At 55.2% G+C, this 15,241-nt stretch overlaps 1 protein-coding gene across 8 annotated transcripts in view; it reads right to left on the bottom strand.

The window, feature by feature from the left end:
• Positions 1-11,426: 11,426 nt before the first annotated feature.
• The window catches only part of ERICH1 (glutamate rich 1), a 42,208-nt gene continuing 38,393 nt past the window's right edge, over positions 11,427-15,241 (bottom strand). For 3 of the 8 annotated variants that reach the window (XR_012025109.1, XM_072813408.1, XM_072813405.1), the window contains 2 exons: positions 14,724-14,918; positions 11,427-11,940 (listed from right to left, as the gene is read on the bottom strand). Coding sequence is in view for 6 of the 8 variants with exons in the window: in XM_072813408.1 (XP_072669509.1) it covers positions 11,867-11,940; positions 14,724-14,918 (269 nt within the window). In the remaining 2 variants the exon portion in view is untranslated. Of the gene's footprint in view, positions 11,941-14,723; positions 14,954-15,241 lie in introns of those variants that run through there. The other 5 variants (XM_072813406.1, XM_072813407.1, XM_072813404.1 and 2 more) reach the window with 3 other exon arrangements.

The following is a 15,241-nucleotide window of genomic DNA, read 5'->3' as shown; positions in this document are numbered from 1 at the left end:
CCCATTTCTCCAGAGTGGATGCGGAAGAGACACGGCCTAATGCAGGTGTAACCGCCAATGGGATGCTGGTTGGAAGGGCGTCTCTGGGGCAGCTGGGGGGCGCGCCTGTGGGTGGGGCAGCAGGTGGACAGCTGCTCCTCATGGCCACTCCTGCCCACGCCCACATCCCTCGGGTCATGGCGTGGGAGACAGTCTGTGTGGTCACTCCAGGTCAAGGAATTCCTCCCGGTACGGGGCTGAGGAAGACAGTGACTTTATCCCCCGAGGATGCCCAGGTTTGGAGAACTCAAGTGGCCTAAACAGACCCGGGTCACAAGGCTCGTGTGACATTGAAGTGATTCATAAAAATGTGTGCTAAACACACGCACAAACAAAACCAGCTGAGATAGCAGATGGGCAAAGGACTCGCGTAGCTGTTTGTCCAAAGGAGGCACAGAGATCGGGCTCCACTCCAGCAGGGGCCTGACCTGCCGCCCCCTGGGCTGCAGCTCTCCCGCAGCGGGAAGAACACGGGCGCTTCTGTTCTCCATCAGCTGGAACCGAGGAAAGGACTCCTTGGTGCACAAGGACCCCTCTCTTCCAGGACGCAGCCCTGGGCTCTGAGGAGACAGAATGTTTCTGTCTGTGGCCCAGAGTCTGCTGGGCTTCTCCAGACATTTGCAGAGACTTCCAGGAGTACCACTGCTAACCACACGCGGGGTGTCCCCCACCTGCTCCAGTGGTTCCTCCCTCGAGCCCTGGCCTGCTCCTTCCTGACCGCTCCTGGCAGGCCCCTGGCACTCTGCACCCCAGCTGGATGGCCCTATGAGGAGCCAGAGGGCCCCTCACAGGGGCCACAGCACCAACCCCCCAACACAAGCCACTCTGCATATCAGTGATTTTGAGCTGAAGACAAATGAGAAGGAGCAGCTCTCTACACCAGCCCCTCCCATTTGCCTAAAACCAGGGCATCAATCCCATCTGTAAAGGCATCCCCCTCCGTCCCCGACCAGCAAGAGGAGGGCAGGTGCTAGACCCTCACTCACATGAGCAGACACACTGGTCCTGAATAACCATACCCTCACTAGTTCCCCAATGTCTACCATCCCTGGTTTGCTGCCCCTAAAAGCCTAACCCCCTTCCTCTGGGTTGTGACCTCACTACAAGATATTTGTTCTTTGTTCAGATGTGTGTGAGCCCAGATTCCAACACCCCTAGCTGCACCTGGGAGCCTCTCCTGTCAGGGTTGCCATCTACCTGCTAATGGTCTCTGCTGTTTTTGGGTGTCACTCTGTTTTCCTTGGGTGAACCTCCAGGTCCCCACCCAGAACCCAGGGGGCCAAGGAAAAGCTTCCCAACCTCCCCTACATCCTCAGCAAGCACCTTATAAATGCCTGGGATCCCCCTGTGCAGTGTTGGGGAAGTATGAGCATGCAAGACCAAGTCTGTCCCACAGGGTCCTCAACCTGGTCTAGGCTCAACCTGTGCACGGCTAGCCCCATATGGCATATTTGGCATAGTTCCATCCTCCACCGTTGGGCTGTGGTCTCTCTGAGGTCTCACAGGAGGTCTCTGAGACCTCCTTCCCAGACTCCCATGTATCACCAGACCGACAGAGTGGGAATGGGAGAGCTGATGAACACAAAGGCAACTCTCAGCAAGCTGAGAGAGGGAAAACATACGGCAAATGCAGGACTGAATCCCACCTGCTCCAGCCATGCTCCCAAGGATCTCCAACATGTTGGGAGCTCCAACATGGCTCAGCTGCAGATGGTCTGCCTTGTGTGGGATCCTTGGGAGCATCTCATGGCTTCCCTCTCGTTCTGTCACTGAAACAGAACTGCCTCCCTGAACTCCTTTTCAATGTTGATTAGTAATTTTGTTACTAAATGCACAATTTGCCCTAATTGAAAATGGTATGTGCATAGGTAAAATCTCTCTATCCACAAGAAAAGAGAGAATACATACTAAAAACATGAATATCTGAAAGAGTTTTTTTTTGTTTTTGTTTTTTTGGAAGTAAACGATTTTCCAGTTTGGCAACTTGGGCACTTTATTTGCCGTTAGAAATTCCGTTTAGCCACACTCACAACAGAAGGCTGCTGAGAGCTTTGTAGACTAGAAAACCAGAAGCCGTCCTCTTGCTGAGTCCTCAGAAGTGTCTCTTCAGAGCCTGGGTCCACAGCTAGACCCAGCGTCAGCCCAAGTCCTTGAGAAGAGCAGCAGTGTTTGGATCTGCTCTTCATCTTGGCTGAGCATCTTCCAAAAGTCAAGGCCTCTGTCATCTCTAGACTGGAGGCTGTAGCTGTGACTTACCTTTTCCTAAATTCTACTTTACCCTTGTACTCAGACACCCTAGAGCTACAGTTGGCTGTAAGTGAATCAAACACAGCAAATAATAATTAAACCTGCAGAGAATTTTGTGTGTGCCTATTAGCATATCCAGGACTCCCTTGGAATCTTTTGACATTTAAAAAATCTAAAATGAATTTCATTAGTTTCTTTTGCCCTTCTCTCAGAGACTTCCAATTTTTACAGAAGAACAGGTTTTCATGTTTCAAATTATAAGTGCTCTGGTAAACCACACACCCGTCATGTTGGATAGATTGCTCTGTTGTGGTTTGGTTTTGTGCTTGTTTATTTGGTATGTTAGTTGTATAGTTGATTAGTTAAGGGGCAGGTTGGTTGGTTGGTTGTATGGTTGTTCATGTGTTTGGTTATTTGTGTGAATGGTTGGTTGGTTGTGGATCCTTGTGTGGTTGATTGGTTGGCTCTGTGATTGGTTGGTTGGTTTGTGGTTGCTTGGTTGGTTGGTTGGCTGGTTAGTGTGTGGTCATTTGGTTGGTGTGTTGTTCGTTTGGTTGTATAGTTGTTTGGTTGTATGTTTGTGTGGTTGGTTGTGTGGTTGGATGGCTGTTCCTCTGTGTCTTGGACCCCAGTTTCCGAGTTAATCAGCGGCTCATTTTATCCCTCGTGATCACTCTTGATCCACACACAGCCTTTTCTCTCACTCTCTTTTGTGCCAATGGATGAGGACTTGATTTTCTAGATCTGCTAAGGCCATTGGCTTCCAAAGGTGTGAAGCCTTAGCTTCCTCTCCCTTCTCCTCATCATCATGAATTGTGAGCTTATGCCTTTAAAAAAGCCCCCTTACAGGGCGGTCACTCAGCCTGAGGGCCGCGGTGGCGGCTCCCAAGCAGCAGGTTCAGGGAGAGCTGTGAAGGTGGGAAACTCCTCCTACTGTATAGCACTAAGGGCTGCTGACCTACGGCAGGTGGTGGGAGCCACTGGCAGACTGGAGCAGGCTCCAGCGGCCCCCCACCCAGGGCTTCGCCCAGGGACCTGGAGTGCCAGGGAGCATCTCTCTGGTCCAGGACATAGGGGGCCGCCACCCGCTGCCCTGAGTCAAGGCAGGAGTGACCCAGGCAGTGGCTTCTCTGCACTGGGTGGAAGGCAGGCCCTGAACGTTTCAGCCCAAATACCCACACTCTTGAGCGCCAGGCAAGGGAGAGGCCTGCGGGCGACCCTCCCAGTGGGCGGCAGTCTCTGCACCTACCCTTCCTAGCGAGGCTTGTTCAAGCCCATCGTGACAAGCCCTGACGCCCGTAAAGCCAACCAGAGCAGTTTCCGTGTGCCCCTGGGTGAGCTAACCCTTTACCCCCAGCTTCCTGCCTGAACATGTCCTATCCCACGGCGAAGCAGAAATAACAGCCCACCTTGACAACCCCCCTCACTGGGCACCCTTGCCTGTGTTTGCTTTCTTTCTGTCCTGAGAAGACACATGCTTTCTCTCTTCCCAGATTATATGGAAAACCACAGACACCACGGGGGCATCAGGCTGAAACCCTGAGAGGGCAGACACCCTCCTCCAACACTCGGGAAAGTTTCAGGGACTTGGCAAGGGGACCTCAGTGGGGTCTGCTCCATCCCCTCAATGTTGACTGTCGTGGGAGCGCCTCGTGATGGCTGCTGTCCTCTCCTGATGAGGGTCAAGTCTGTGGGGGCGGGGGCCGCCTGTTTCCTTCCCCATTTCAGCTCCAGGGTGATGCAGAGATATTCTGACCACTGGGCACCTCCAGCCCACCCAGGGCCCTGCACCCCTTACTCCCTGGGGAGGGGAGCGGCCTTTGTCATCTCACGGGTTCTCCCAATGGATTAGCTGCCATTTCTCTGCAAGCAGAAGGCTTCTCCTTACTCCGCACATTTTTTACTGTCACTGCTTATTAGGACTCTTCATCCACTAGCATCCTTGCTGCCTCGGATGCCTCTGCCACCCCCAGTTGGGCCAGCAGGAGGCTGCTGGCTCCGCTGTCATTCCAGTGAGTCCCCTTTAACCTTGGAGCACTCGGTGCTTCCTGCAAAAGCAAGACCTTCCCGCTCGCCTTGTGCCTCCCGGCGCCGCCTGGAACGGGCCCATCTCCGTCTCGGACCGGCGGGGCCCACGCTGCGGCGGGGACCACAGGGGCCCTCAACGTGGGCCCGAGCCAGCAACTGCGGCCGCGTGGAAAGCCTGTTCTGGGTCATTTGAAAGAATAACAAGCCCCTCCTATGAGAGCACGAATAACTCACTTAGGAAAAGTGACCCATTCCAGCAAATTCACGATAGAATGGGAAGAGAGGAGTGTGTTCCGAGTGTTCCCGATCGTTCTGCATCGTCTCGGACAACAGCAGAACTCGGCGAGCTGCAGGTTCTTAAAGATTGGCCAAATCCAGAAAACGAAGCCATGTCAATAATGGCGACGGACCCAAGTTCTCCAAATGTCAAGCTCTCCGGCTAAAATTTGGATGTGATCACTGGCAACAAGTACTGCGGGCGAGCGTGAGCTCACGCCCTCCTACGTGTCTGCGAAGCGCACCGCGTGCAAGGGCCGGGGCTCTTACCCGCCGCTGGGTGGGGGTCGAGCAGGGCCCGAGGGCGGCCGGGAGGCCTCGCTGCACGCGCTCCGGTCCGCGCGGGTGGGTCGGGCCCCGCCTCGGAGCAGCCTCGTCCGGAAGCTGTGTCTGTCCCGAAGCTTTCGACTCGTCCCGCTCTGACCCGCCCTGACCCCAGAGAGGCCCGGCGGGCTGCGGCACAGCGTCCGGCTCCCCGCTCCCCCCGCCCCGCCCCTCCTCCCGCCCCGCCCCGCCCCGCCCCGCCCCTCCTCCCGCCCCGCCTCTTCCCTCCTCCCGTCCCGCTCCGCCTCGCCCCTCCTCCCGCCCCGCCCCGCCCCTCCTCCCGCGCCCCGCCCAGCCCCGCCCCTCCTCCCGCCCCGCCTCGCCCCTCCTCCCGCCCCGCCCCTCCTCCCGCACCCGCCCCGCCCCTCCTCCCGCCCAACCCCGCCCCTCCTCCCGCCCCGCCTCGCCCCTCCTCCCGTCCCGCCCCTCCTCCCGCCCCGCCTCGCTCCTCCTCCCGCCCAGCCCCGCCCCTCCTCCCGCCCCGCCCCTCCTCCCGCGCCCCGCCCAGCCCCGCCCCCCCTCCCGCCCCGCCTCGCCCCTCCTCCCGCCCCGCCCCGCCCCTCCTCCCGCCCCGCCCCTCCTCCCGCACCCGCCCCGCCCCTCCTCCCGCCCAACCCCGCCCCTCCTCCCGCCCCGCCTCGCCCCTCCTCCCGTCCCGCCCCTCGCCCCGCCCCTCCTCCCGCCCCGCCTCGCCCCTCCTCCCGCCCAGCCCCGCCCCTCCTCCCGCCCCGCCTCGCCCCTCCTCCCGTCCCGCCCCTCGCCCCGCCCCTCCTCCCGCCCCGCCTCGCCCCTCCTCCCGTCCCGCCCCTCCTCCCGCACCCGCCCCGCCCCTCCTCCCGCCCAGCCCCGCCCCTCCTCCCGCCCCGTCCCGCCCCTCCTCCCGCCCCGCCCCGCCCCTCCTCCCGCCCCGCCCCGCCCCTCCTCCCGCCCCGCCCCGCCCCGCTCAGCAGGGCTCGCCCGGCCTCCCTGGACTGCCCCCTCGCCGCCACGCGCCCAGGCCTCCTGGGGGCTGCCGCTGTCTGTGCTCCCGGGAGCAGGGGGAGGCGCCGGGCCAGGACGGTCCCGGGCGGGGAGAGCGGGCGGGAGGCCCCGCCGTCCTGGGGCTTTGCAAGCGCGCTTGAGCCGCTCGACGAGGCCCGCGGAAGCCTGTGGCGCCACGAGAGCCCGCGCGGGGGCCCGCCCCGTGGACGCCGAGCACCGACCGCCCCGCAGCATCCCGTCCCCGGAGCGCGGCCCGCCCGTGGGGGCACCTGCTCGCCCTGCCGGCGTGACACGGGCGCCCCGCGGGTGGCTGCGGCCCAGGGAGCTGCTCCTGGGCGGCCTCCTTCCGGGGACGCACCGCGGGGGGTTCCCGCAGGGGCCTCAGACGCCCCCCTCCCTCCCTCCCTGCGGCGCGGTCCCAGATGTCCTCCCGGCCCGGTGTTCGCTCTCCCCCAGGGCCCCAGCGGTTTCTCGGCGCCGATGCCAGGTGCCCGCAGCGCCTTCCCGTCCCACCACCGGCGTCGTACCTTGATGTGCCCCAGGGTTGTACATCCGGAAACATAGCCAAAGGGAGAAAAAGAAGGGGGTCTACCACTTGGAGTGCACCTTAATAGCCTAAAAGGAAGATAAAATCAAGAGGTGAGACATGGGCTCATGGTGGGGGTGGGGAGACCTTTAGAAATCTGGGCTGAAGGAATTGCTGAATCTATTGTACTTTCCCCAAATAAAAGGCATGATCTGCAGGGGCCAAGTTACTCAGTGCCCATTTTCTGCAACCAGGTTCCCACCTCCCCTCTGCACCAGGCCCCATGACTGGGGCACTTCTTTGAGGTAATCATTTATTTACAACAATCCCAGACACCAGCGTGTGCTGACACATGGGTATGTGTGTGTGTGTGTGTGTATGGGACACCTGCGTGTGCCAACTCCGCATGTGTGCACGGGACCCCCGCGTGTGCCGACTCTGCATGTGTGCACGGGACATCTGCGTGTGCTGACTCGTGTGCATGCACCAGGCATCCCCCCTGTGGCGGACAGTGAAGTGGCAGCATGCCCTGTGAGCAGTGTGAACACAATGACAGCTTGTCCTGAAGGTCACCAATCATCAGTTTTAAACTAACCAAAGGGGAAACCACCGTGGGTGGGCCCCCTCCGGGAGGGACAGCCCTTGAGAAGGCTCAGCTTTTCCCAGCTGCTTCCACTGGCCTTGAAGGGATTACTGCCAGTTTAGTAATCCTCAGAAGGTCCTGCAGCTGGGACATGGGGGTCCTAGGGAGCTGAGACATGTCCTGGCCATGCAAGAACACCAGGACCTCAGTCCTAAACCATCAGAACAGGGCTGTGCCCAAGATCGCGAATCCGAGAAACCACCGAGGAGCCGACACCGATGCAAACACAGGAGGGTTTATTACAAGCTCGAGCTTGGGTCCAAGTGTACAGGACACAGCGGAACAGGGACCAAGAGGCGTAGCAGCTTTATAGGGGCCAGTGGCCAATGGGATACGCAGAAAGTTGCACAGTCCTGCTGGTCTGGACACTCGCAGGTGGCTGATTGAGTTACATTTTACCCTAAAGTATCCATTTGAACTGGCCTATCACTGAGCTGATTTCCGATTAGGGTGTGCCCGGGCTTGGCTAGGGTGGGGCAGTGCCCTAAGCAGGTCGGCACAAGGCGGGGGCAGCACGAAGTGGAGTCAGTCCTGCTCTGCTTGTCCAGGGGTAGGGGATTTTTGTTAAATTTCCTGGGTCCCACACTGAGCACACGATCCAGGTGCATGGCCTGCGCCCCTGACCCCCACACACCGGGAGGGAATAAACAGGTGCTGTTTCAAACCACTGGTGTGTGGTAATCTGTTGTGCAGAAGTAGAATATTAACACACTGGTGACTGGGTTTTGGGGAATATGCAACCTCTTCAAAGTTGTGCACAATATTTGTTGTACGGGGTGGCGTGGACATGTGCATCTGTTCTTCATTTTGGAGAGGGTCCAATGTTTTCATCCAATTCTCTGAAGAGTATACTCCCCAAATGAGAAGACAAGCCCCAAGCAGAAAACTCTGGGGCTCAAGCAAGTGCTGGACACAGAAGAAAAATCCAGAATCGGCCACGTGGTGCAGGTGAACTCAGGACAGCTGTTCTCTAGAAACACTACAGCAGTGGTGTGTGGGCCAGAAATGCGTGAGCGTGCATGCGGCCTCCTCTGGGGCCTCAGGGTCTCAGGGTGGCAGGAAGGTGTGGACAGGCCTGTCCCTGAGGCACCACTGCCTCACTCAGCAAGCTGATAAACATTCCTCATGTTTCCCGAGAGCTTCCCTCTCTGTCGTGACTGGTGCGGTTCACAGAAAACAAGTCACGTGGACTCCACGAAGACTCTGCACTATTATAAACGATAAATTGATCTCGTTATTACCCGACTTCAACCCCCGTGGTGGTAAACAGATTACCACATTTATGCCGACACATTAGAGACAGGATTATTTGCTTTTGTTCTCTACAAGAGGCCTTCTTTTCTTCTTGGAATTAGAATGGCACACAAAACCCACTGACCCTGGCAGCCTGCCTGTGGGATTACATCCTGCTCCTATGTATTTGCGAGTCTGGTCTGGGAAACAAAGAAGGTCAGACCCAAGTAGGTGGGGCGGGGGCGGGGGTGGAGGTTGACAGGGATTCCATGCTGAGAGGAGAGACTGAATGCAGGGCCCATCTGTCTGCCAACGGGAGGGTTTTCCTCTCTATCAATAGTGTATTAACTTGTTCTGCACAGAAAAAATGTAAATTGTTCATAATTAAAAGACACACATTGAACACTGAGAATTAATAGGAAAAACAGGAATTTGTTAACACTTATTTTCATACTGGCAGACACGGCTTATTAATTCACAGGCCCTGTGGGGAGGGTTATAACCAGGAAGTCCGGTTTCCGGAGGCCAACCAGGGGGTCCCTGAGGGCAAGCAGTGGCTGACATGGTCTCAGCGGGAAGAGGCATGACCCCTCTTACCCACATTCTATGCTGACTTACCATGAGGGGAGAGGAAGAGGCAGTGGGTGAGGAGGCTGCTCATGTAGGCGTGGGGAGGAAGATGTTGTCAAAAGAGTGAACGGTGATGAACCATGATGCTGTCCCCTCTCCCACAGCAAGGTCTGGCTTCCCCGAAACACCCCCTTTAGGACGTGTGCCCACTCTGTGCACGGGCACTCGTTCTCACAGTCACAGCCCAGGTCTGGCTGGTGGCTCCACTTACGGACTTTTATGAAGCTCAAGGTGCCTCACAGCACCTAGCTGCAACGCTGATGGATCCTCAGAACCTGGCTGTCCCCATCTGCCTCCAGAAGGTTCTACTTAGTGGAATAGGCATCTCTTCAGGACATGGACGGATGATGAGGTGAGAGGACCTCTTGAGAATGGGGCTTCCAAATTGGAAGGAAGGAGACAGAATGAGGTCTTTCACAGATGATATGATCTTATACACAGAAAACTAAGGGATACACACACACTCCCCACTTTACAGCTAACATACAAAGTCAGCAAAGTTGCAGGACACAAAACCAATATACAAAAATCAGTTGCATTTCTGTACTAGTGACGAACAATCTGAAAAGGAAGAAAACACTTTCATTCATGATCACATCAGAAAGAACAAACTGCTTAGGAATAAACTTAACGATGGAGAGAAAGACTAGTACACACAATACTACAAAACACTGTAGTATTTTGTAGGGAATTCGGAAGGAGACATATGTACATGGAAAGACATCCCATGTTCATGGAGTGAAAGACTTAATGATAGTGTTAAGATGCGCACCCCACCCAAAGTGATGGCCAGGTCCAATGCAGTCCCTATAAAAATACCGAACGTATTTTTTCCAGAGATAGAAATCTCTAGCCTAAAATTCACATGGACTCTCAAAGGGTCCCAAATAGCCAAAACAATCTTAAAAAAGAACAAAGTTGGGGGACACACACTTCCCCATCTCATACCTTCTATGAAGCTATAGTAATGAAAACAGTGTTGTTCTGGCATAAGGACAGACATACAGACCAATGGAATATAACAGACAGCCTTGAATAAACCCTCATGTATTCGGTCAAATGAATGTCAACAAGGGTGCCAAGACTGGTCGATGGGGAAAGCACAGTCTTCTCAGCATACGATCCTGGGAAACTGAATATCCATGCACAAAAGAATGAAATCAGATTCTGATCTTACACCATATACAAAAATTAACTCAAAATGGGTCAAAGACCTAAATGGAAGAGTCATAAAGAACTATGAAACTCTTGGGAGAAAGCATTAGGGAAAAATCTTATGATCCTGGTTTGGCAGTTATTTTCTGGATAGGATACCAGAAACACCAGTGACAAAGAAAAACATAAATAAGTTGGACTCCATCAAGAGGTAAACAATTTGTGCATCAAACAACAGTAGTGAGAGAGAGAGAAAAAGATAGGCCACAGAATGGGAGAAAACACGATAAAATCATTTCTCTCATAAAGTGTTAATATCCAGAATTTATTACTTTTTTAATATATAGAATTTATGTATTACTCTTATAATCCAATGACAAAAACCAAATAATCCAATTCACTAAAGGACAAAGACTTTTTTTTTTAAAGATTTTATTTATTTGAGAGATACAGAGATACCAACAGAGATAGAGAACAAGAGCAGGGAGGAGAAGGGGAAGCAGTCTCCCCGTGGAGCAGGGAGCCCGAAATGGGGCTTGATCCCATGACCCTGAGATTACAACACCGATGCTTAACCGACTGAGCCACCCAGGTGCCCCAGGACAAAGACTTAAACAGGCATTTCCCTGAAAGAAAGGATAGCTAACAAGTAGATGAAAAGATGCTCAAAAACATTCAACATCAGGGGAACGTAAACAGAAACCATGAGACACCACTTGGTGGCCGTCAGGACAGTAATCAAGGCCATAGGAGATGATGGTGTCGGTGTGGACATGGGGCCGCGGCACCTCTGTGCGGGGCTGGCGGGATGTGGGACGGGGTGGCCGCTGACAGCAGACCAGCATTTCCTCGAGAAGTCACACACAGAGTTACCGTGGGACCTGGCGATTCTACCCCAGAGAGGTGGGAAAACACGTGTGCACGCAGAATGCCGTGCGTGATGCCCAGGGAGGCACGGTTCACAACAGGAACAGAGGAAACAGCCCCGTGTGCGCCGACAGGAAGTGGCGTATCCATACAATGGATGTTGTTCAGCCTTAACAGTGTGGTCGCCTGATACGGTGAGCTACTCAGCGCCACTGAATTGTATGCTTAAAAACGGCTAACATGGTGAATTTTATGTAGGTTTCACCACAAGAAAAAATATTTTTTTTCATGGACAGAGCCAATGGCCTCCTAAAATGTACACCAGCTGACAGGTGTTTCTAAACCGCAGTAATCCTGAGAGCAGGTGACTGTTGCCATGACAAATGGAAAGAACGGGAAAATGTTGTTATCAGTATCATCAAAGCAGAGAAGAGAAAATAAGGAAGAAAATAATAACTTCAACCAGAATCAAACAACTTAAACCATAACATTTAATGTCTATAACGCATTCTTAAAACAGAGACTTTCAAATACAGGGTTATTTAACTTTATAAAAATATATAACAGCTTCAAACTATACAGTTTGTTAAATTTAACAGGATGTCCACTTTCAACTTTTACAAGAATGAAAGAAACAGGATCATGGTGAGTAATATGGGACATAAGCACTTTCTGATATTTGAAGACTTTCTATTTTACCCCGATTTCTCATTCCATGTCTCCAATTGTGTCTTGCCCACTGTGTACAACACACGGTAAATACGGCGGCAGAGATGTTTTCAAAGTTCCTGGGGTTTAGGCCACAAAGAAGATTTAGGGAATTCCATCTTCTTTATATGTAGGAATCCTGTCTCTGCTAATTTCACATTTGCCTTTTATATTCTTGCTGAATGTTAGCTCTTCTTAGATGCCCGGATTTAGTCAGTGTGGTTCTCAGGAAGGATGTGGGTGATCCAGTAATTAAAGAAAGCTGAGAGCACTGAGGCATGGTCTGGAAAGCAAACAGAACACCAAACAAAAATAAAATAGAACAAGAGAGCCCCAAAACAAAAATTATAAACTATCGTTTTATAGACAGTAGCCTGGAGATTCAAAGTAGAACCTACAAAAACCCTAATAAAGCACAACTCTAGTGTGAAGTGATGTCGATGGCAGTGCGCGGGGCCCATGGGTCCTCCAGCACAGATTCTGGAAGTCTGCATGTCATTTGGGGGAGAGCCCTGCAGTCTACACGTGTGGTCAGATCTTTAGGACACGGGCCACGGCACCGCATGTACCGCCCGAGCACACGGACACCACATGCAGGCAGATGTGTGGTCATGGGTGACCTAACGCCAGACTCAGGAGTCCCTAAGCAGGGGCGCCTGGGTGCAGGCAGCCGGGTCATGGGGAGGTCCCGAGCCACTGCCGGCTCTGAATGGACCCACACAGCTAAGGCCGTTCCGAGGTGCCCCCTGCCCGGGCCAGCGGCCTGGCCACCGAGGCCTCATTCCCTTGCGAGGGGTAAAGGAGGCTCGCGTGACAGGGACCCTGGATGGCAGCATTACTTGTGCTAACGCAGGCGCCAGGGTGCGGGGAATGTAAGGCGTCTGTGAGCCGGGCCCTGGTTCTTGCCACCAGCTTCTGTCCTAACTCCAGAAACAGGGGGCTTGTCTACGGCCTGGCCAGGGAGCCCACATGCGTCAGGAGTCTTGGTGACAGAGCTGTGCGAGGACCCTCTGCGGCTCACAAAATGTAGCCAATAGCGCCCACCCACCTGCACCCAGCCCATGCCCAGCCTGCACCCACCCTGCACCCAGCCACCTGCACCTGGCACCCGTACCCAGCCACCTGCACCTGGCACCGGCACCCAGCCACCTGTGCCTGGCACCTACACCCGGCACCTGTACCCAGCCACCTGCACCCAGCCCACGCCCAGCACCTGTGCCCACCTTGCACCCAGCCACCCGTACCCAGCCAGCGCCCAGCCACCTGTGCCCACCTTGTGCCCAGCCCCTCGCACCTATCACCTGTGCCCAGCCAGCCGCACTCAGCCCCCTGAACCCAGCCAGTGCCCAGCACCTGTCCTGCAGGCTTCCTGCACCACTGCCAGGAGCAGCTCTGTGTCACACGTGCTGGTCTCTGAAGACAAGGCTTCGCCGTTCATTGCACGTTTTGTTTGCAAAATTGCTTTAAATAGAAAAACTCCGACTGTGTATCCTACATGTGCTGACAGATAATCCACTTTTACGAAAAGTGCTTCAATTAAGTTTTAGTTCTACCAACTGCTTAAGTGTGCCCGTAGACGAGCTTGTCCTGTGATTTTCACATAAGAAACAGAGAGAAACATTTCTGCTAAGTCCCCAACTGCTGCTGAAAACCCTGCTGACACATTTCAGAACAACGTGTGACAAAGGCTGCAGCCTGAGGAACACAACAAAAACTTTAAAAATTCTAAATGACTTTGTTTTTATCTCAAATACCTTTGTATGTGTTTAACTTAATAAAACTGGCTTTCTGCAATTTGAGCTAGAACTTTATTATGGAAATTTGAGTTTGTTAAATGTTCCACGTAGGACAGCCAAGGTTGACACTGGGTTAGCTGGGCTTCCCACAGAAGGCCCCCGGGGTCGGTCAGTGGCTCTTCCGCTGCAGCTTATCCACGCTCCCCTCCACCCTCCCGTCGCCTCCTTGCAGTGGCTCCCAGATGGGGTCTCTGGGCTCCTGCACCCTCTCTGCTCTGTAACGTGGCCCCTGGTGACCTTCCCCATCCTAGGTCCCCACCCGGGGTGCCCAGGCAGCATCCAGACTGGCCCCATCCGACCTGGCTCCTGATCCTCCAGCCCTTCCGAGCTCACAGCTCATGACTGGCTGCCAGGCTCCTCAGGCACAACTGCACTCAGGCCGACACCACTCTCAGGTCACCCTCCATCCTGCGTGTCCGCACCCATGACCCCCTCCCCACCATGGGACACCCGTCATACTCCAGCCCAGTGCTGCATGAATATCCCCTCCCTGTGGGATTTCCTTCCCTGTGGTGTCCAGTCTAGCATGTACATGGAATGTCACCTCCTGGTCTCCTTAACTCTGACCCTGACCTGATATGATGCCGTGTTAGTCTTGACTGTTGAGCCGGACCGTGAGATTTCCGGGTGGAAACAGTCATCATGGTCACATTCCCTTGCAGCAGTCAGCAGAGCCCATCCCACTCAGCTGGACAGGTGTCCTGTGCCCGGTGTGGGTCGGCATGGGGCTCTGCATGGTGCTTCTCTAGAAAAAGGCCAATTTTCTGGCACTCCACGTCTGCACATTCCCATGGCCTGGTATCTCCCCCACAGCCCACTGCAAGTTGCGGCCGTGAGTCCCCCTGGCCGAGTGGACCTGAGCACAGCTGGCCCCAGGTCCTACCATCTCTGGGGAGCGGGCAGCCGGGCAAGGCCGACGCACAAGCGAAAGGTCATCTTGTGACTCACCTTTGTCCCGGACACTCAGAGGGCGGGGTTCCCTCCCACCCGTGCAGCAGAGTGGGAAAGGGGGACAGGGTGCTTTCACTGCCGTTTAAACACAGGGAACTTGGCCCCAACAGTTGGTAGCTCCCAGTCTGGGAGACGAGAGGCCCGGCTTCTGCGTCTCTCCCCAGGATCACTTACCGCCAGCAGAGACGCTGGAAGCCACCCCTGCACGCCTGTGTGTTCTGACACCTGACCTCCGACCCCTGACCACTCCGGTGCAGTGTGAGGTTTTCCCAGGCAAACCCCGAAGAAGCAGCACAGCGCCCACTGGCGCGGTACGTACCGGGCGGCAGGGTGCAGAGCGCCGGCAGCCTGTCCAGGGCAAGCTGCAGGCTCTCGGTGTCTCGCAGGAGCAACAGCGTCTTCATGTGATGCATCAGGAGCACATCTGCGCGGGACACGCTGTGGTCGCCAAGACGTCGGAACAGCTCCTGCGCGGCTTCCACGAAGACGGCAGAGGCCGCAGCCTGGGACATGCCTAAGCGAAGCGAGGCCACTTAGAAACGCACGTTCCTGCCCAGAAGGAACCATTTAGGATACGAGAGGCCACCCTTGGAGCAGAAGGTTAAACCTCAGCCTCATATGCCCCACCTGCGGGAGGCTGCGGGACACCTGCCTTCCAAATAGGCCATGGCGGGGGCGAGTGGCCCAGCCCTGCAGACCAGCCTCAGGCCCCTCCCACTGAGCCACAAGTCCCCGCAAGTCCCCGCGCTCCCTGCTCCCGGAGGCGCCTGTCTCTATCCTTCATCCTCGCTCCTCGACAGAACGTGCTTCGGCTGTGCTGGTGTCGCCTTCGTGCTG

This window comes from Canis lupus, chromosome 36 (genome assembly GCF_048164855.1).
Source record: "Canis lupus baileyi chromosome 36, mCanLup2.hap1, whole genome shotgun sequence".
NCBI classification, from domain to species: domain Eukaryota; kingdom Metazoa; phylum Chordata; class Mammalia; order Carnivora; family Canidae; genus Canis; species Canis lupus.
The sequence above is the reverse complement of the archived record's forward strand: the minus strand, read 5'-3'. Positions and strand labels throughout refer to the sequence as shown.